The sequence below is a fragment of the Rhincodon typus genome, chromosome 10 (genome assembly GCF_021869965.1).
Source record: "Rhincodon typus isolate 14 chromosome 10, sRhiTyp1.1, whole genome shotgun sequence".
Lineage (NCBI taxonomy): Eukaryota > Metazoa > Chordata > Chondrichthyes > Orectolobiformes > Rhincodontidae > Rhincodon > Rhincodon typus.
The window spans coordinates 52862421-52885440 of NC_063341.1; the positions used below are offsets into that span (position 1 = coordinate 52862421).

Genomic DNA, 23020 nt, shown 5'->3' on the forward strand with positions numbered 1-23020 from the left:
TTTCTTAAGATTCACCACCCTAGTTTCCGAATCAACTACCTCACTCTCCACCTTGATAAAGAATTCTATCATGTTATGGTCGCTTATCCATTCTGGCCGGTCTCCTACATGGTACTCATTGGAAGCTTGAAGTCCTCCAAAACTCTGATCTCCACATTTTGATTCATGCCTAGTCCCATTCCCCTATCATCACTGCCCTCACTGACATACACTGACTCCCAGTCAAGCAATATTTTAAAATTATCATCCATGTTTTCAAGTCTCTCCACAACCATGACACTCCCTACATCTGCATTTTCTTTAAGCCCAAATCCTTGTGAAATATGGGTGCTCCTCTACTGCTGGTGTCTTATACATCCCTGATTTGAAATGCCCAATAGTGGTGGCTGTTAGTCAAATTCTTTGCCTATCAGCTCTAGAATACACCTTACCCCAAATACATCTCTGCCTCTCTACCTCACTTTGTTCCTTCAAGGCACTCAAACTGACCTCTTTGGAGAAGTTTTTGCTGATCTGACTTAATATCTCCTTATGTGGCTCAGCTTTGTACTTGGTCTTGTAACACTCCTGTGAAGTAAAATTGGGACGGTTTATGGGTTAAAGAGGTTCCACGAATATAATTTGTTGTTGTTGTTATTATCATTCCACTCATTGTTCTCAACATTCCCAGTGGAGCTGCTTCAAAGTGCTGGTGAATGATGCATAGTCTCAGGGGTTATCTTTACAATTAACCAGCTACGGACAATAACCAGTCTATTTGTGATATTGTTTTTGATTCACATACAGGAGTGTGTAGATCAACGACCAATCAGTTACAACTCAGGCTGCTTACTGTGGACGCATTAGAATAAGATAACAAAGCTGTTTGTGATGTGTTTGTGATGTCTTTATCATTAAGGTTGAAGGAACCATTGAGTTGTCTCCATTGCTTCTGCCCCCTTCCTCTTCAAGCAGGATGAAGTCCTTATTTGTGGAATCAGTTCAATCAATGCTCCATTTACCCTGCTATGCTGTATCAGTCCAAAGTAAAAACAAAAAACAGAACACTGAAGAATACCTCTACGAACTTCCGCTGCCAGCTTTCCAGAATAGCTGTTGCCTTTTCCTGGTTCCAGTTGATATCATGGATCTCATAATCATCCTTGAAATGTTCATAAAGTTGCTTGGGGCTCATCAGTAGATACATGGTCTGGAGAGCTTCAGCACTTCAGTAAAGAAACAAAGGGATAAACAAAAAGTGTATTTAATAAACATATAAAAAGGAAAACTTGTAATTCTATAGCACCTTTTGAGCCTTCAGAATATTGCAAAGAACTTTCATGACCAAACGAAGTATTTTAAATTGTAAAATTTAATGCTAGGTCAAAGTAAATTAGAAAATCTTTAAAATGAAAACTGTACGATTGGGGAGACTGTGGAATTCTATGATCTATCTATTAGTAATGACAATGTAAACAATTTTTTTATTTCAGAGGCAAGCTGTCCTTATAGGCAAGCAATTGAACTTTTGTTGGAACACTTTGGTAACAGTGTATGGGAGTTCGAACATGATAGAATATGCCCACTCACAGTGTTCTGTACCATATGGGGTGGGATGGAGTCATCAACATGCTTCCATCTAGGATGGGGAAAAAAGACTGTGCTAACAGTCACTTGTATGGATGCTTTTACTCGCTCAGTTATAGAAGGGTAAAATGTAGATTAATTATCCTGCACTCTTTGCTCAGGATATTTGGAATGGCAAAATCAAGAAAAAAATGACCACACATACACAAGCACACACACACACAAGCACACAGGTACTTAGCCCAGACATCCCACATGGTCTGTGTTCAGGCAGCCCATATCATCTGGGACAGAAACAGAAGCTCAGTTCCGACTCCTGATTCCTGGCCAGTGATATCTGCTCAAAGCATGGATGTCAGATGACAGCAGGAATAAGCATGGCTGTGAAAATCTCCACAATCAACCAGCCTGTTGACATTTTTACACGGCAATTTGCACCTTGATCAATGTACAGGGTTGCTCTTAATCTCTGTGGAACTGTATGCTATCAACAATCAGGATAAGAGGGAAAACAAAAGGACAATTTCAAATGATTTGAAAATTAATGGTGTTGCAAGGTTAATTGTGAAGCATTGCAAATGGTTCAGTGGGGCTTTTCAGTGCGTAATCATGTTAAACATACTCTGGGAGCTTTGGGTTGGTTAATCTCAGCACAGACAGGAATAGACAATTAACCTTAACATTGATGGGCCATGTTGGGAACTCAGCTAGCACCTAATTGTGATCAAGGTGAACCATAGTTGATTAGGTGACTGATGTTCAATATCAGGTCTAGTTTATATGATTAATGGTTAACTAAAGGAGATATTGGAGGATGCCTGTTACCCACAATACTGCGCTCGAGGAAGGAGGAAATGGGAGGAGAAAAAATGGTCAAGGTAAACAAACGAGTGTGGACAGAAAGTATTTTAGGGAAGATTAATTTATAGCTGTTAAGTTAAAAGTTAAAAGATTCCTGAATTTTCTTCTTCTCAACAAGCTCAGTTTTGATGGGTCCTGTGCTTAATCATCCACTGTGGCTTTTTTTTACATGTTATTTAATCACATTTTCATGTACTAAGTCTGAAACATTAGACTTAGGTCAGGTAGCCTATAACAGCCTTGAGAGATGATGGGTCAGAACAGTAGAATTCCTCCCAATCTCCTAATAATATCATCATTTGCTGGCAGTTCCATCATGGAAAATGCAGGGTTGCATGTGCAAATTCAGTTTGTGCTTTCAGCTACTGGGCAGCCTGTTGCTTGGCACATTGACAATCATAATTCAAAAGTGCAAAACTAGGATATCATAAATCATATCACAAAGTAATGCTTCCAAGTCATTCACGGCCTGTTTAAAGGGATTGTACCATATCCATGGAGATTTCCCAGGTCATATTTCCGGGCAAAGTACCAACTTTGCTGTACTCTCGTTCATTTTAGCTTGGTTTTAGATAGATGGAGAAACAGGATCAAAAGTATTAGAATTGCATTCCATTCAATCTTTTAGTGACCAGAAATATTTTGTTTATATAATTTGAAATGATCTGTTGTGCCGCCTTTAGGGTTCCCTCTTTCTAGAATTAAACACTACTCCCCAGATAGTCATAGAGTTAGATAGGAAGATTAGCTGCCAATTTCTACCAGTGCCTTTTTTGAAGAGGTTGCTGGAAGATGTAAAATGGTAACCTTTGATTAGTCCAAGAAGACAGAAACTGATGGGATTGTACAAGAAGCTCCAAACTAGTAAATTACCAGTTCTGTCAGTGTTTTACAGAAGTGACATTTCATGTCACTGCAAAACTAAATTTCGACTGACTGCATTAAAAATAATGATTTCCATTAATTAATAATGGATGCAAAATAATATTTTGGGTAATACCAATTAACATTCGTCAAAAGTGACAGTTGTCCTCAAAAAGAGAATTTCACAGGCACGATTTTCTGTTAAAACTTAAGGGAGTTATAGAAGTATTTTTAAAATTATGTAATCATCTTTTCTATCCTCCATTCTGTTATAATATTGAGCACAGATGGTAATTAAGTGAAATTAAAACAAAAAAATGCTGGACATAACTAGTATATCAGGCAACATTCGATGACATGAAACTTTTAAGGCCCAGATTCACACCACTAGGAAGAACATCTCCATTGTGCAAAAATGGGGGAAAACATTGTAATTTTAAGTCATGCACTACCACCACCTCCCCGAGACATTCCTCTAACAAACCCACGCTGACTATTCCTGATCAATCCTTGCCTCTCCAAGTGAAGATTAATTCTCTCCTTCAAAATTTTCTCCAACAGTTTCCCTACCACTGAAGTGAGACTCACTGGTCTGTAACTCCTTGGTTTATCCCTGCCACCCTTCTTGACAGTGGAACCACATTATCTGTCCTCCAGTCCTCTGGCCCCTCTCCTGTGGCCAGAGAGGAATTTAAATACTTCATTTTGGCATGTGTAGGTGAAGATGGAAAGTGTGGTGACTTTAAGTAGACACTATGTTGGCATGAGTGTAAGAGGAGACATGGGGTATAGGTAGATGGGCATAGGGAGTATGAAGGACCATCAAGGATGGGTAGAGGGGCATCAGATGGTATGGGTGGGGCATGGGTAGTGTAAGGTGGTGAGCCAAAATGAGAAGGTGGTATGAGGGCTAGAGGAATGTTTTATATCTCATTCATATTTTTTTTTAATTTTTGGACTCGGGGCTGCAGCCTGAGGCAGGCTTTCTGCTCAGTTCACCTCGGAATTCAGCAGCCTCCTCAACTCTTCCCAGGTCACCTGGCCCAAATTTCAATCCAATCTACACATCTAGACCTAATATTGGGGAATGACGGCAGCCATACGATTTCAGAACAGAAGTAAGCCATTCAAACCATTGAGTCTGCTCCTCCATTCAATGAAATCATGGCTGATCTGTTACTCCTTAATTTCACTTTCCTGTCTTATCCTCATAACTTTTGATTCCCTTATGGAATAGTGTCTTGTTGAGGATTCCTGAAGACTGCAATGGAAACAGTTGAATTGAAATGACCACTGTGGCAAGATCCAAAGCGCACCTGAGTAAATCCCAGAGGTTAACAACGAACTTTTTCAATCCCAAAGAGATCTAAGGTCTTTGCCTAATTCTAGAGGGGACTTAAGAGGCTTTTCCAAACCCAAAGGAGATCAATATCCTTTCTCAATCCCACAGGGTCAATAACATTTGCAAACGCAGAAGCGTTAACAACTTCTCTAAAGTGAGAAAAAGACACCCACTAGAGCTGAAGGAGTTTTTTTGACAAGCTCTTTTTCTCAGTACAGGAACCTGACAAGATCTCGGAGAAACATATGAGGCCAATACAGACAGGTGCTGATGAAGCCTCTCACAGCTCCCAGTGTTCTGACCATTGAGATGATCCCATTCCTCACAATATCAATTGGCCTTTATGTCTTTGGGGACAGGCAACAAGGGATTTCTACCTACACTGCACTCCATGTGGTGCTGGAATGGGAATCCTAAAATTTCAGGCCATACATCTTTACTTCTATCAATGTAGCTTCTGCATTGCCTCTTTACCATAGCTCTTCTAAAGACATTATTTACACTCAGAAACAAAGAGGCAGAAGGATGTTAAAATTAACAATATTTCTTTGAAATAGTTTGACATTTTTAATATAAATTATATTGGTGATAATGCTCCTTTGGAAGGAAAACCCAGAGATGTGATTCTTTATTTTAAAATGATTCCTGATGATAAAGCTGCTTTTTCAAACAAGGGTTTCAATGACAAGACCCTCCTTCTTTAAAACAGACTGATGGTGAGGCTTGCTCTTTTAAGATTGAAAGAGTGATGTAAGAGGCAGGATTATATGACCATCGACTTACTGCAGCTGGCTACTCCAGAGATCAGGTCAAAGGGCAGCAGTGATTACCCTTGCAAGGAATTCCTTTGCAATGTGGTTACGGGAAGGCAAATCAGCCTGACTTAGACTTTAACCCTTTCAAAACCACTCGGGACCAAAACAAAACAAGCCCGCCATTAAGAGAAATAATAATTCTGGGTTTGTGTAATGAGGCAACCAGCTGGCTATTTCTAATCAGTTAGTTTCCAAGTGGCATGTTCCTCAGGCTATTTCACAGTGGGGCTAGTACCCCAGAGGCAGTTCTGACCAATGAATAGCCTGGCAACTGAGACTGTGCCAGCCTGAACCACCCATCAATGGCATGTACACATTTTAACCTTAATTTGTAAAGCACACGTCTTCCCTTGGATTGATAGTCATCTTGAGATTCAAGTCATTATATAATTAACCTGAAACAGCAATGTGGCTTCATTCTGCAAACAAAGGGCCATGTTTCAGTGAATCAGAATGCTGATGTTGACCATCTCTCAGCATCTTGTTTCACAGATTAGCTGCAAAGCTGAGCACTAAACTATTCCAGAAATACTGTACCTTACTTTGCAACTTCAAACGAACATCTACTTGCAGACCATGAAATATACTTTCTCACTTTTCTCACCCATGCAGCCTTGCTGACTGGGTCCCCAGGAGTAGTAATTTTCAGCCAATTAGAGATGGTTTTCTACTGCAGGCTCAGGACCCCCCTCAATTCACTGGGTGGTAAAATCTTTCAGAGTGGAGGGAGATCGAAAATAGAGGGAGGGTGGGTTTCTAATCACCCACTGTAACTTTAGCAGGAAAGCCATAGATAACCGTGAATAAATGGCTCACATTTATTTTTGGGGAGAGTTCTGCTAAAGATGCCCAATGGAAATTAATTTCTGTTGTACTTACTAGTCTCTTAAGGCAGAAGAGTGACTTCCATATAATCAGAGTTAGCCGATGCTGGAGAATCTGAGATAACAAGGTGTAGAGCCGGATGAACATAGCAGGCTGCTTGGCCTATTCCATATAATCAGCCTGGTTTTGGAATCAAATTGCAGCTTCAGACTTCTACCTAATGGTGCCCCTTACAGCAAATTCTAACTCCTTTCGTTTTCCTTTTCCCTCTCGCCTTACCTCAATAATACATTCTGGGCATCCTTCTTCATACCACCCAAAATCAGCTCCTCTTGCCAATGCATAAACTTCTTTGAGAATCCATGGCAGCCTCCAGTTAATTCTATAGGAATATTAGGAGCCTGTAACAATGTAAAAGATATGCTTAATTCATACTTGGTTAACTTGTGACCTTTCATTGTTCCAACTAAAGTAGCAAGGTCTAATTTCAAGTGGAGAGTCCGATGAAAAGGAAGATACCACTACTTCTTTGCAAAATATATGTAGATACCTAGCATGCTGACCATTAACCTATAGCTAGTGCGTCACCTTGATTACAATCATCTCTGTCTTTGGAGAGTTCTAACTTCCTATCCCAATACTTCTTATGGGCACTTTCACTAAGTATTTAATGCAGAATGGATAATTTTGCCCACAACTGCCAAATTGTGCAGGTTTATCCAAATACCCAAACTAACTAGGTTTAGACTGTTTCAAACATTGGGTCAAAACCATTATTAGAAAGAAATTTATACTCTGTCATTCTTGTCTAGATTCAAAAACCAAGGGTCAAGAACTGAAAAGTTAATAACACTAACAAATTTCATTTGGCCTCTTAATATAACACCTTAACTGAATGAAGGTTATGCTGAATACTGGAATCCTCTGCAACTGAAAGATACACCAGCCCTAATTGTCACAAACAATAAGGTAAATTCTGCTCTTTTGCATTTTGTACTATATTGTGCACTTGAGCTGAGCCCAAATTTCCATATTATTCCTTGGAAGTGCTGAAGGCCAAAGTTTACCTCAAGACAAAAGGTATGAAAGCTTATGATAAAAGGGCTCACCTCCAGTGATTTTTTGTTTCGGGCAGTCATAGGACATTCCGTGTCAACTGGTTGTAAGCAAGGTCTATCCACGTAAGCATGTCCTACTTGAGCCTTGTCAAGCATCTCCCTGAATCCATCCAAAGACGTAAATTGTCCCAGTTCATCTAGAAGCTGCACAGGATCAAGGTTCATCCACTGAATATCTGGTTTCCCTCTGTTTAACGAAGATTAATTGTTAATTTTTTCTTAATCAATACATGTTTCCACCTCCAACTGATGCCCAACTCTGAAGTAATCTGAAACAGATAGCCTGGAAACAGATTAAGGAGCCAACTCTGCGGGAATTATATTAATTAGCATGCAAGGTCAACTCTCATTAAGTTTTCACTAAAATTAAATGGGACAGCTCGTAGGCCATTTGTTGCAAGCTCAATCAATAAGCTAAACATTCAAAAGCAGTCTTGATTGCCAAAACAATCTTGATGGTTCTTCTAAATGCCAGCAGATGGAGTGCTGCACTGAATTTCATATAGGATAAATCAACGACGAAAAATCTTCTTAAAACATAGCACTATCAAAACTTCAAAAAAGAAAATCATTAGAGCACAATATCTTTCTGCTGTGAAGAAGCATCACAAAACCAATGTCTACCCTCACTCATGGTGATGAATCTAAAATGCCTTAAGAGTTCAGGTGGTCTCCAATTATGGTTCTAGCAGCAGACAAGTAGATTTCCACGGAAACCTAGTTACACTGGGTCTCTGCCTAGTCTGGTGGTCTCCTGGTTGGCTTGTATGGGTGCGGAAGACTAATTAAATGGATTAGCAAGCATGAGGATGCTGGGGTCTTGCATTGCTCAAGATCCCGTTGAATCAGTGGATGCTGGCATATTGTTTTAGTGGAAATGTATCAGCATTTAGAAGGTATACAGTCTATCAAACACTGAAAACCATGATTTAAAAAATATTTTATATAGCTAAACCTCATTTCAATAGGGTGGTGGGAAAGGAGGCCTGTGGGTCATTTGGTAACCCCTTAATTCATAGGAAGACAAGTGGCGAAATTTCAGGCTAGTATGAGCAATTTAGCACTCACTGGAGATGGATCCAAAATACCACTTGTACCTGAATATCCCATGCAAATGAGGAGTTTTCCAACTAGTTTTATTAACTTTATCAAAGTTGCTGGAAGATGTCATCAATGCGATCCTAGAACCAATGTACAGCGTCATGGACACTGCCTCTCACTTAGCCCCTCTCCTATTTCTATTACCTAAGCCTGTTACTAGCACTTGTCCTCCTGCTAACAATATTACCAGTTTTGGAATTTGTGGCCAGGTGTTACATATGCTTTGTTCTATTTTACAAATTCTGTGCAGAGGCCCTCTTGTGATGCAGTGGTAATGTCCCTACCCCTGGACCAGAAGGCCTGGGTTAAAGTCCCGCCTGTTTCAGAAGTGAGTAATGCCATTTCTGAACAGGTTGATTAGCAAAAATAATAAAAAATACAAATTCTGAGCCAAGTTTGTTCAAAGCTTCTACTAAACTTGCTTTTTAAAAATTTTTCAATATAACCATGCAGATGTTATTTACACAGGGAGTCTCAATATCAAGGTTCCTTTCAAATGGGCACGTCTTAACATCAAGACCTTTTAAAAATTGTTTTTCTGTCAAACGGTTGATTTTTTTGTGAGATAATGCTATTTGAACTATGAATCAGTAAGAGGGTGTGTGTGTACTGGAGGAGTTACAAGGCAAGACAGTATAAGGAAGATGAATTATTATTAACCTTGGGAACCTTTATACTTTTTATTTTATCTGTTGTCATTTTAACTGTGGACACTAATTCATTACATCCCCACTGAAGATTCAGCAGCTAATCAAAGTCAATTCTACTGATGATGTTATTTCAACCACTGAATAAAAATGGCTACTGACCAAAAAATTAAAAAGTAGACATTGAAGGAAAAAACATTACTAGCAGTATTTTTTTTAGTTATTCAGTTCATTCTGATGGCGAGACTCCTTCTTTATGGAAGTGACAATATCTGTTTAAATTACTATGCAGGAAGATTTCCTCTGTCCACTACTTGTCATGAAATGGAAAACATATGGACGAAGAATTCTTGTATAAATTGGCTACAATCAGTAAACAGAAGAAATCCCACGCCGCCTCCCCACCTTGTCAGTAAGTTCACTTGATCGCTTCAGTTATTTCACATTTCTAATGTGAGTCTCAGTGGATAAGGTAACTCAACAGGTAATTTCTGTTAATGAAACTGTTTATCTTGAAAGGAAACAATCTACAATCACTTTCTATAGACAGGAGAAACACTGCTGTCATTGATGTTTTCCAAATAGGAAACTCCTGCACCACACCTGCCCCCAGCTTTTATAGAAAATGGGCAAATAAATCAGGGAACCATACAGATACAAATATTCCTGAAATTTAGAATACTGTTTTCCCATATCTATCGTATACTTTATTTCTAATATCCTCCTAGAAATTGACAAAACACACTGAAGTGGTCTATAGGTAAGTATTTCCTCTTGACAATGCTTACCCATGGTGATACCTCCTCCTTTAAGCCTATATCATTGCCAGATGCAGAGTAAAAGACCATGTATTATCCTATTATGGAGGAACAAAGTGAGGGAAAGCCTGATCAGGCTGCGGTGCCCACTCGTATTTCTTAACTTTGTGCAGTGAGACATGACAATTACTGGAGAACTCTCAAATGTCTTGATATTACTGGCGTGTGGTTTGTCTTGGGTCATTTTAAATTCCTGCAGTGAATGAAGGGAAGGGATCATCTCCTCCTCTTTTGACATGGTGATATCAGGATGGTTAATGATGTATGCTTGTTAGTTAAAGGACTGACTAAACTGTAATAAGAAGCAGCCCGAAATGAGTGAGAGGCAGCCTCATACTTGTGAGCTTTTCTGTTTGCAGGTTTTATACTTAATGGAATAGGACAAATGGTTCACTGCAGCATTAAGCTACAAAAACACTGGAAAACTAAATAAAAATTAAGGAATAAAATATGTCAAAACTAAAAAATAGTTTTAATATAAACACAAACAAAACACCAACAGAACTGTCGTCATTCAATAACAGTAAGCAAATGTACCAATGTACTTGTATGAAATTGCTCCATTAAAAGTTATTAAGTTTCTTGGTTAAAATGATAGAAAAAACAGCTTCATACTAACATGCTACCATTTCACACAGAAGAGGTGCATAATAATTAGCTTATCACCAGACAGAAATACATGTATAAAAAATTTTGTTATTCGATGTGGCAAAACATTCAGATTTTTTTTCCATCATTAGTGTTTCTTTAAAAATGTGATTAGAGTCTTCCTGTTTAAGATCTCCAACTCTGCTGCAATTAGGTGGCACTTTAATGAATCAATTTTCCTTCAGTCGGCACTGTCCACCTGCATATATCCAGGCTATGTGTAAGGCCCGACCAAATTAATTTTTCATTAAAGGTCGTTCCTCTAAATAATCAGATTACGACCCACAAACAGAGCCTTGCGGTCTCCAACACTGGCCGCCACTCTTGATTGTGTCTCTCCCCCTCCCCCAATGTGCTCGTTCCTCCTCCCACTCACCATGTAACAGCTCTCTTCTCAGCCACATTAAATCATTAATCTCTTCATCTGTAAAATATCCTTTTGTACGGTTTTCTCCCGCCACCACAAAGAGTGTCTTTTTTTTTCCTCTCTCTCTCTTTCTTTCTTCTCGTTTCAGTGCATTTCAATACCCAGTGCTGCCAGCTCATCACCATTTGGGAGCCAAGTGGAAAACCGGACTCAGGGAAGCAGGATAGAAGAGGTTCCTATACGATGCTCACACCCTCCTTCCCCAGACTGCCTCACTCCATTCCGACAAGACCTAATAAAGTTCTTCAGAACTGTCAGGTCTCTCCTAGTTACTTTACTGGAAGGTGGGTGGGAGGGGGTGGGGAGAAGTAAGACAATCTATCGTCTTTTTTATTCCAAGCCTTTCGGTAACATTTAAATAAGCTAAAATGCTTGGTAACTCAAGTCAATAATGATAAAATGTTAGTTTGATGAGTTATAGAATACCAACCATCACAGAGTGATTTAACGTGACTATTTTAAGCATTAAGTGTGCAAAATGAAAGAGTGACATACAAAAGCTTTCAAACTATCATCTAACAACTGAAATCAGGTAACTGTCTTAAACTTGCTCCTTACCATCTGCTTTTATTTAATATCTTAAATACATGCTCTATATTAAAACAGCAGAGGGAGGCTCATAAGCGAGATGCTGGAGCCCGTTACAGAAAGCCCCACTAGTGTCAAGCAGCGAACAGCGGAGTAGCAGAGGGTTACAAGAAGAAGAGGGCAAGATGAACTCTAATGCAGTAAAATCTTGCATTATATTCAGCGTTTCAAGATAGCACCAGGGCATGGCGATATTTTGCGTTTTGTACATGAAAACACATTTCACTGTATTTTTATATACGTGGGACAATAAATCAAAGTCTAATCTAACACAGGCAAAGAGATATTTAGAGAGGGAGGTGTTTTATTGCATTTCTATAAGGCCAGTGACAATCAATCAATGCTGTTTAGTGGCAGAATTCAGTGCCTTAATAATGTCTGCACAAGTAACAATCACTGACATCATCATCATAGGTTTAAAGTATTATTGGCAAATAAACAGGACAACTGAATAAGTCATACTACGTTTCACTGCATGGAATTCTGTGGATTTATGGGCATTTTGGAGAATGGATTCTGAAGTACCATCCCTTTTCCCATGAGAACCGTCAAGCCAGTGGTTTTCCAAAGAATCCATGACACACAGTGATGAAATGCTATGGATCACAAACAACTTGATATTTCAGTGTTGGCCATATGTCCGTAAAGGAAACTTGTGAAAGGAAAGGAAACTTTCCTCAGATAGTCCTTTAAAACAAAGCAAAACTTTCCTGTCATTTTACAAGATCTTGTTAGCTTTAAAGCAGTAGGCAAGCTAAAGCCAGAGTTCCAACTATCCAAGATAAAATTATTAAAATATTCTCTGAATATTCGTATTCCTTTCCTATAAGTTTTCTTTTTGCTGCTTTTGAACTGGTTTCTCATAAGTAAAGCCTCCCCATGATTTCTTAAGTTTTTTTTTCCAAATGAAGGAATCTTGAAAAAAAAATCTGCCAGAAAGGGTGACTCAAGTGTACAGGACATCTCAAATAGAAGACAAGCGGGGATTAAAAAGTCCAACACTGGCAGAATGACACTCCAATAATTCATGAGTGAAGCATCGCATGAAGCAAGCTCTTTCTGATTCCCACATACCAGCGACCCCTTCTACTGCAACCAAAGAGAGGCTCCTTTATCTCCTATTTCTTGCTTGAGTGAGCCTTCTCAAGCCCTTTTGTTTTTCCACTTTTGAGAATAGATTGCCATTCTTTGTTCTCCTTCTTTCTCTCCCTCTCTCTCTCTCTCTCTCTCTTTCTCCCTTCCTTTTTCAAACTGGCTGAACTGAAGCGGAAGCTGACGGCACACACAGACTAACCTTCGGCTATGAAGGGGAGTGGGGGGGGTTGGGAGGACGGTAGCAAATTGGGGTAAGTTCTGTGGCTCGGAGGCAGTGAGGAAACAAATGGAAAAAAAATGCTAAATACTGCACGTCACATGTCCACACTGATTTTTTTTTAAAATGGATTTGAAAGAGTCGGAGTCAGTGTCAGTTTAACACCACAGAGTAAACACAAAAAAAAACTGTGAAAAATCTTTCAAGAATGGAATGCTGTCAAGTGAGCTGATTTTAATCGAAAGAGGGCCTTTTTCTTCTCAGGGGCATTTTTTAAATAGGGCCCGTGGCATGAATGATGTGTACATTTTATTTGTTGGACAACTTGCAGCAATAAGGCTCCGATTAGCATGAGAATAACTTCAGTTACCGTCTGTTGACAAAGAATTCCCATAGGTCTCTCTGCTCCGCCTGACAAGTAACCACATCGCGGGGAAGAATGCAAGCCATTGTTCAGTCTCTCACCACTCTAGTTCAGACCAAAAACTTGCGAGAAACATCCAGTGTATCATTTTTAGAGTACCAATCCCTAAAACCCCAGAAACATAACAATTAACACAGTCGTACTTACGGTAGGTAAGCAGAACCTCCTTGAAGCCTGGCACCATCCCAGAAACAGTCCAGCGGAGTTAGGATAACACAGGGGAAAAGCTTCTCAATCATCTGGAGGGTGGAGGGAAAGTAAGTGAGCAAATATTGCTGTGTTTGTACCATAAGCAAAACAAAGAAACTGAAAAATTGGGAGAAAACAATTTATTTAATCCTATTTTGACTGCTGATTTTCATTAATTTGTGGTCTACCCATCAAGGCAAAGTTATATTTAGTGACTGGGGGAGGGAAAAAGCATTACATTGTCCATAAATGTTGGTGGTATGCACACTGGCATCTTTGATTTATGGTGATGTAATCCCTCCCCTGACCTTCAAGACTTCTCCTAAATTGCAGAGACTGGAAATACTTGACTTGGTTAATTGTCGTAGTCCTTACATAGTGCTAAAACAAATCGAAACAAGTTTGGAAAGAGGTTGATCATGGCAGACTCTCATTTGTCCATGATGACGAATGCAAAGAGGTGCATTTTAAAGCCAATGGTAATCCTCAGTGTCTCACCCCAAATAATTATTGTTCGTGTGTGATCCTGGATTATAAAATGTCAACAAGCTATTCAATCATAAATTCCACTGACTCGGTGTGTGCGCGCGCACGTGTGTGTGTGTGTGTGTGTGTGTATACAACGATCACCATTGGCTGATCTTCCCCACTATCCACCAAGGGTGCTGACGACAAATGCCATACTCTTATGTCTAAAATCAACTGACTCAATATCAGCCAGGATCTGAACTGAACGTGTGACTGCCTTGGTTAGCTTCTGGCTCAATAATGCATCAAGTAGTGCATTTACCCACAGCCACTGTCAGAACTTGCGTTTTTATACAACTATTTGTGATGGACAGAGCGAATGTCTGTAGTGCCTGTATCGAGGTTAAGTATGAGATCCCTGCTTGGAGCTGTTAACCTGGGCCAATCTGAAAGCCCTGGCTCTCGGATATAAACAGATGTCTCAGAGAGTCTCCTCACTCTAGGGACTGGCTCTGAGCTAGCCGGTCAGAGTGCATGTACTATGAACGTGTAAATAAAGGGTGACTTGGTGATGGGATACCAGCCTCTGTGCAGTTATTTCAGTCCTAAGTAAGTTTTAAAGTGAGTTCCACAGATTAGAGCAGGAGAGCTGTGCCAAGCAAGGCAGAGCCTCTGTTTTCCTGGACACCCTAATTCTCACCCACAAAACTCTCTCAAACTCATACCTAACATCACCCCACCCCCTAAAACATACCTGTGTGCAATCATTGCTATCATCAGCCTGATAACTGCTTCTTCCAACCGAATTTCAGCAGTCCACTGAGTTTGATGCCTGTCCCTACAGCCAACGATTTATGCTTTTTAACTTGTGCACTGTATACTGGTTTGAATGAGAAGCCCTTTTTAGCCAGACTTTTCCACACTGCAACTTGTTATCACACTGACCTAACTCTCCATTTTTTTTCTAATTGTAAAGAACAGCTCCCACATGCAGTATGGGATTAGATCTATTAAATGAAATACAAAAAAAGCAACTTAACAGCATTTTCAGAAACATTTTGAAATTGGCCAAAAACTCTATGGTCAAACCTACATATCAATGGCCACAATGATCCACCACAATTCTATTATGTTTACTGACTACTTATGAGAAGAACATAGTGGAGTACGAATTTTGCACTTCTAACAAGGGGATTTCTGATCCTCATAAACTACAATATTCATTGTGGTCAGTGCTGAATTGATGTTTAATAATTTGTGGTTGTGTGTGTGTATCTGTGGGGCAGGGGGTTGGGGAGAAGGCAGAACAGAAAACAGCAGAGATAATTAATGATGGTGTGTGCCAAACAGCCTCTTCCGTTGGAACATATACAGGCTATGTTGGCAGAGACCACGTTGAACTCCAAAACTATTAGCTGGCCATAAATCAGCATAGCCTGTCATCAGCCTTCTGCCTCTGCGTCTTGATCATACTAGTTGGCTTTGAAAGCCTGACAGCAACATGCAAGTTCCATTGTACACATAGCATAGTGTCATATTATGTCAGCAACTCCACATGGGAGCATTTTTTAAAAAAAAGAGTCTGCAGTCCACTCCACCCCCATCACCATATTAAATTAACCCTTTGCCCTACAATATAATAAATAATCTAGATGAAAATTTGTGTTTCATGGCAAAGTTGTTGGCAGTCATAAGGTATAAGCACAGGGCTTTTAACAAAGTGCTCTAGGTATATAGAGATTTATGGGCTTTGCTAATATTATTTAGAGATTAAATAATTTTCCCACTTGCTTATCTAGTGAGAAGCACAACCATACAGGCAAGGTAGGCTGTGCTTATCTCCAGATTGTGTTAAATTAGCTGACATTTCCCAGTATAGTTAGATGACTGTTACAATTGATCTCAACACTCTTGAGTTAGGGAAGCAAGAATGAACTATGCCTTCCACACTTGACTCTTATCCAATGATTTGTGCTGGACGTACAGAGACATCAGAATGTTGGACGGGGATAGGATTAAGTTCACCTGTACTGCATCCCGTGATCACACAGCTTGTCAATGCTCAATATCTAATATATGTATACATGTACCAACCATTTGGACCAAGTTTTTTTTATATTGGTGAGGCAGAATTTGCTACTTTTTTGTAATCCTTTCTTCAATAGAATCCCTACAGTGTTGAAGCAGGCTATTCGGCCTATCGAGTTTGCACTGAATTTCCGAAAAGCATCTCACCCAGACCCACCCTATCCCTGTAACCTTGTATTTCCTGCAGCTAATCCGTCTTGCCTGCACATTCCTGAATACTATGGGGGGAAATTTACTGTGCCCAATCCACCTAAGTGCACATCTTTGGACTGGAAGGCAATTATTGAGAATTCTCTCTACATGAGCTCTAATAGTAGCACAGGCTAAATACAGTAGCAGCAGATTGAATTCTGAAACATTTTGTCACCTTGTCACATGGAGATAATACAGGGTAATGGTAAAGTCACCATTGTGTTACCGGACCATAGGACTGTTCTCTCATTAGAGAGAGAGGACTGGTGGTGGTTTAACCTGAGGGTCACCACACTTCAGGCGAGGGGACAGGTTAAGAAGGAGAGTCCTACATAGTACTCCACTGCTACACATCACTCTGGGTTATCGCTAAATTGAATTACACTAACTTTACTGCAATGTAGCCATCATATCAGGGCATAACAAAGATTCAAGGCACACTTTTAGGTTAGGGCAGAGGAAGCATCATTCTATATCAGGATAGTAACGCTGAAATTCAGCGGCTAAAGAATGGGTCCTGGGCACTGATTATCACTCACTTTGACAATCAGCAGAAAGCTCTCTGAGAATTGTGAATAAAAATGAAAAGCTCCTGAAAGTAAAGAGATACCCTCTTTATTATAATTATTATATTATTATAATTATAATTATAAATTTAATTTCTGTCATACTCACTCGCTCAATCATGCCATTCTCAATGATAGGCACTCCAGATTTGTAACAGATTTTGTTTAAATCCCAGGATCTGAAAGAAAGGTTAAAGGGCAATGACCTGGTTAAACAGTACACTGATGGAGCCAGCAATGCTAATTACTGACAGCAAGCATATATGCATTTATTTACAATTGTGAATGCCAGAACATTGTACTTTCAGGAATTTAAACTAAACATTCCATTGACGAAGTTTTTTAAGGATCATCCTATTCCCCCAAATATAGGCAAGCAGGACAAGCTGAAGGACTTGAATCATCAGATACTAGGTAAGGACAAGAAAGAATGACTGAAATGGAAGAATATTGTTCCTATCCTATGAAATCAACTGGGCGAATAGTGAAAGCAGGAGATTAGGCCACCTTCCACCCTATTGTGCTGAGAATGATGTACAGACGTTTCAACTTCAACAGCCAGGAGAAATGAATGGTATCAGGCTGACAGCCCAGCCAAAAAACAAAGGAAGGGAGTCTCACTTTAGGTCTCCATGCCGAATGGGTGGGAATGGACGGATGAACAATAAGAATTGACCAGCTCTTGAGGGACCAATCAGGGGAAACATATTCTCCCGAAATATGCACCATATACTTGGAAAATGGTGAGAAATGCTCAGAAAGCTTATCACCATCTGCTGCAGGTTTATCTGCACTCTCTTTCTGCCCAGAACAGATGAGAAGTACATAAGGCATAAGCGCAGAATTAGGCCATTCAACCCATCAAGTCTGCTCCACCATTTGGTCATAGCCGTGATGTTTCTCAACCCCATTCTACTGCCTTCTCCCTGTAACCTTTCATCCCTTTACCAATCAAGAACCTATCTATCTCTGTCTAAGCACACTCAATTATTTGGCCTTCACAGCCCTCTGAGGCAATGAGTTCCACAGATTAACCACCCTCTGGCTGAAGGAATTCCTGCTCATCTCAGTTCTAAAGGGTCATCATTTCACACTGAGGCTGTGCCCTTGGGTCCTAATCTCTCCTGCTAGTGGAAGCATTTTCTCCTTGTTCACACTATCTAGGCCTCTCAGTATTCTGTAAATATCAATAGAACCCCCCTCATCCTTCTAACCTCCATCGAGTACAGATCCAGAGTCCTCAATCACTCTTCGTATGACAAGCCCTTCATCTCCAGGTTCATTCTTGTAAATGTCCTCTGGACCCCATGTCCAATACTTCTTTCCTTAGATATGGGGCCCAAACTGCTCACAGTATTCCAAATGTGGTCTGCCCTGGGTCTTATACAGTCTCAGCAGTACATCACTGTTCTTGTATTCTAAACCTCTCAAATGAATGCTAACACTGTGTTTACCTTTCTAACTGCCAAATGAACCAGTATGTTAACCTTAAGAGAATCTTGTATTAGGATTCCCAAGTCCTTTTGTGCTTCAGACTTTTGAAGCCTTTCCTCATTTAGAAAATAGTCTACATCTCTATTCTTCCTACCAAAGTGCATTACCTCATACTTTGCACATTGTATTCCATCTGCCAATTCTTTGCCCCACTAGCCTGTCCAAGTCCTTCTGCAGTCTCCCCATTTCCTCAACATGACCTGTCTGTCCACCCATCTTTACATGGGCTACATGGGCAAGGATATGTGTGGATTAAAATATCATGGACCTAAAACCTAGTTTGCTGAGTGCACTAGGAAGGAAATACTTAGCAGCATTGGCTGCTTCTGCGCACAGAGGGAGAAACAGCTCATGTTTCACGTCAATGACCTGACCAATAAAGTGTGTTCCATATTTGCCCTGCCTTCTCTTCCTGCCTGAAAACCCCCTTCAAGTCAACATGTGATGGGAGCAATGTTCTTACTTTCCATAGAGCGAGACCTGCACTTTGCTGGCTGCCAGTGCAGCAAGCAGGTGCTGAAGCAACGCCTCCTGAGTAAGGATATTCTCCCCTTCCTTCTTTGAGGTTTGAATTAACATCTGTGTAGTGAAGATCGTCTCCTCGCCCAGTTTCTCCCGTGTGTACATTAGCTCTTGACTCACTCTGCTTCCCACTGCAATAAAACAGAACAAAGCATTTAAGGTACTACTCTCAATAATACAATTAACAAGTAATTACGATGACAATAGATCTTGAAACCTGATCAACAAGATATTAATTCAGTCCAACATTAGTCATGACAACAATCACCAGATTTAGCTTATGGTGAGTTTCCTAGGGTCATGATTAAAAATTGCCTTTTCACTTTTGGCAATCAGGATCAACTCAAGTTTAGATTGACAGAATGAAAGTCTCCTTTGTAAAAGTCTTAAATAAAACATTTCTAAGGCAATCGAGATTGAGTTCCTAGTGGGCAAGAGTCCATGCAAGGAATTGGTACTAAGCAGTCTTACACTGGGGCCAAACAGGTGGTTGGTCTGGGAAAATCAAATTCTTCATGTTTTAATTGGGTAGTTTTCCTCTCCTTTGGGGATAAGACATGTTTTGTAGGATGGAGTTTAAAGATTTCTTTCCTACATTTAACTCAAGACCTAGAACATTTGATGGTGACATTAGGAGAAAAATACTCAACGCCCTGCTAACATTCCTCAGCATTTTGAGGACAAAACTCATTCTTCTTATCCTTCTTTGATTGATGCTTGCTTCAGATTATGTAGCTAACATCTTGGTTTATGTGCAGGGTGAACATTCAAAACTGCTGCTTGTCTCACTCATGGTTAAAGCTACAGAACGTGGAACATTTGTAATACTCATGAGCTTCTCCATCTGATTCAGAGATAAAAGCACCTATTTTCAGTTCTGCAAAAGTGAAACACTGAACTTGAAACTCCACACATACAGTCAGACCTGCTGAGTTTCTGCAGCACTTCCAGTTTTTATTTCAGATCTCTAGCATCTACAGTATTTTGCTTTTGTGTCAGAAAGAAAGGTAATTTCCTACATTACAGCAGCTAAATATCTGACACCTTCATAAAAAAGTATAGTCTCTCTTTTTTAGCATTTGTACCCCTGGGCAGTTTTGGCTCTATTAAACACCTTTTAAAAATACTGTTAAATGAATATGTGCGAAGTAATAACAAAGGTGTTCTCTCATATAGAATGACACATCGACCTGAATGCAGCACTATATTTGAATGATATACTGTACATCATTCCCCCAAAAAGCTTTCCAAAATTGGTGTATTAATAATTTAAAAATTCATGCTGCACTGCAGTTTCAGCCTACCTCGTCCTCTCATTCTCCAGATCAATTGGAATAAAGTAATATGAGACTGAAAAAAGATTGTAAATTAAGAAAAGGTATTCCAAATAAGTAAGCTTAAAGAAATATTTCTTCCTTTTCCATGTAACGTCCATAAATTTGAAATGTAGATCGATCATTTCCCACAGTACTTGATCCTTGATCAAATTCTTTTTCAGCCCTGAGGTAATATTGTTGACTGTTCACACTTTGTACTGAATCCTTGAACTCAAGATGGTAAATGAAGTATCAGAGAAAACAAAGCCTTTCAAAGAGGAGCAGTCCAAGACTTGATTATAGGAATGGGCTGTCATTCCACTCATAAAAATCTACACTGAGATACTACAGCCCTTCTTGGCCTGGAGTGTGTAAAACATTTCCTGGCTTGCATGGTGCATACCTTCCACTTTCATTCCCTGATAACTACCCTGACTCCCACTTCCTTGCAGTATGGCTCCATTTCCTACATGCTTTTGTCTGCTATACAGTCCAGATTGAAGGGTTGGCAGATGTCCAGCGTGATGTAAACCAGCATTATAGAGCAAGACCACAAACAGGGAATATTATAAAGCATTATTTTTAATATCCGATGGTTGCTGAGCTCCCTCCCTTGCTGTGGCTAGCCAAATACCTCTGTCTACTTGGAGCTGTTGATTGGCAATTTAATACGAGGACACCCGGGGAGGTGGCATGAACTGCTCGATGAATATCTACATCACAGCCTAAACAAAACCATCCATTTACACAGCAGCATCTTGTTCTAGAGAAACAGCAATGTAATTTTATTCAGTCATTTTATTTCTCTGAAGTATAATAATTAGATGGACAGGACAGAAAGACTTGTGGACCAGTGGGTAGCATCCTTGCTTTAAACCAGAAGGCCTGGGTTCAAGTCCCACTCTTAGACTTGATGGCCCATGAAGGTTTGTTCACAATGCAGCCAAACAAGTTGAGGATCAACTTGTAAATCTTTCCAAACATGGTAACAGCGGAAGAGATTCTTGGTCAGCCATATGATGGAAAGAAATTGGAACCATTATCCACTGCTCCAGGATACAACATGCACGTAAAAGTATATGTTGCCATAGCAACTCAGACTGCTGGCATGCTTGTTTGCTCAATTGGCTGGAGAACCAATGTGGATCAAGTTGGTGCCAATCTCTAGAATGGATTCAATCCCTGTTCTGGCTGTAGTGGATTTGGGACGTGCCCTACTTGTGGTCAAGGTTGTGGCACTGCAATCGGGCCTGCCTTTGGGCAGAGAGCTCAAAAAAAAACTCAAACAGAACTTCACAAAGAGCACAAAGATCTTCAGAAAGATTGCTGATCTACTGCTTGAAGGGACTGCAGATTGGAGGCAAGGCTGCAGAATTATTATCCCTTCAAGCAGGTTAGCACAAGATCAGTAAATTTACTCCTATTAAGAGGACTGAGAGAGTAGTAGATACTGAGGTTATGTTTTCTCAGGGAAATCTAGAACTGGGGGATGTGGCTTAACAATTAAGGATCACCTATTTAAGACCGAGATGAAGAATTTTCTTTTCTCTCAGAGGGTCATATAGTCATACGGTCATATAGTTCTCTTTCCCAGAGCACAGTGGAGGCTACATCATTGAATATATTCAAGGCTGAGTTAGAACAGATTTTTGGTTGACAAGGGAGTCAAGGGTTATGGGAGACAGGAAAGTGGAGCTGATGTGACAATCAGATTGACCATGATATTAATGAATAATGGAGCTGGCTCAAAGAGATGATGGCCTATTCCTGCTCCTATTTCTAATGATTGTATAGGCTTGAGCTAATTAACATACAAATAGAGAAGTTCACAGAGAAATGCACCACGCTATCAAATCAAATTGTAATCTGATCAGTCACTGCTCCCTTACAGGAATTGTTAACTCTGGTTCTCTCTCCACAGATGCTGCCAGATCTCCTGAGTCTCTCCGGCATTCTCTGTGTTTGTTATGCCAGCCCACAGCCAGTTTACACAGCAAGGAACGATGTTCAGTTAGAAGTGGAACTTCAACACCTCATTTGAGCAGAAGTCCGCTCAGAGAGCTGCTCAGCAATCTGATTGGCTAGTAGCACTGTAGTCCCCACCAGTGCCAGGACAGCTGTGGCCAGGACTGGGACTACAAGGAGTTTCTCAGATTCCAAGTCCTGGACCAGTTAAAGCTGGGGAGAGCAGTCTGCCCACCCTCCCTCCTGTGGGGAAGATTTCTCGACAGGAGGATGATTATGGGCATGCCATCCTCTGCCATTACCTTGTCACCCAACTGGCCCCCCGCTACCTTCCAGCCCATCACCAGAATTCGAATCTAGCTCCAAAAGACGAAAGTCCTCAAAGGTTTTCCAAGTATCTCAAACTGCAATGATATGAAATATTAACCATCAACTTGATGTTGGGCGCATATAATGAACAGGCAGATTCTACAGCCACCTACTTTGTCTTTCTTCTACTGTTTTAGATGTGCTGCATTCTGTGTTTTGACTGTCAAAGCAACTTATAAAAGACTTGTAAGAGACTTATAAATTGGATGAAAGTTTCACTGGAGAAGGGCAAATAAGTAACTTAGAATTTGGACATGTAATTATTCAGTTTTATTTTGTATTGCCAGCACAGCTCTGGATCTGTGCCAGAACACAAGTGTGCACATGTAATTTCCTCACAGGGTAGCCATAGACTACAGCCATAGACACTGAGAGTCAAGGAAAAAGGGGAGGGAAAGTCAAATTCAGTGACAGTGGTCACGCAACACACAGAAGAAGCATACAATAATGCTGATCTGAGAATCTGATCAGCCATGGAAGACATACATTAGAAGG

General features: G+C 40.1%; 1 protein-coding gene and 1 long non-coding RNA gene across 2 annotated transcripts in view; one reads left to right on the forward strand and one right to left on the reverse strand.

The window, feature by feature from the left end:
* The window catches only part of ptch2 (patched 2), a 116238-nt gene that overhangs the window by 54795 nt on the left and 38423 nt on the right, over positions 1 to 23020 (reverse strand). Inside the window, exons 3-8 of the mRNA XM_020519125.2 lie at positions 18817 to 19006; positions 16969 to 17038; positions 13504 to 13595; positions 7383 to 7578; positions 6553 to 6674; positions 1058 to 1205 (exon numbers count right to left, since the gene is read on the reverse strand). Of these exons, the coding sequence (XP_020374714.1) occupies positions 1058 to 1205; positions 6553 to 6674; positions 7383 to 7578; positions 13504 to 13595; positions 16969 to 17038; positions 18817 to 19006 (818 nt within the window). The remainder of the gene's footprint in view (positions 1 to 1057; positions 1206 to 6552; positions 6675 to 7382; positions 7579 to 13503; positions 13596 to 16968; positions 17039 to 18816; positions 19007 to 23020) is intronic.
* On the forward strand, positions 2385 to 11253 carry LOC125484272. Its single transcript, XR_007263108.1, has 3 exons — positions 2385 to 2444; positions 9432 to 9551; positions 11121 to 11253. It is a non-coding gene; the product is annotated as an uncharacterized LOC125484272 (long non-coding RNA).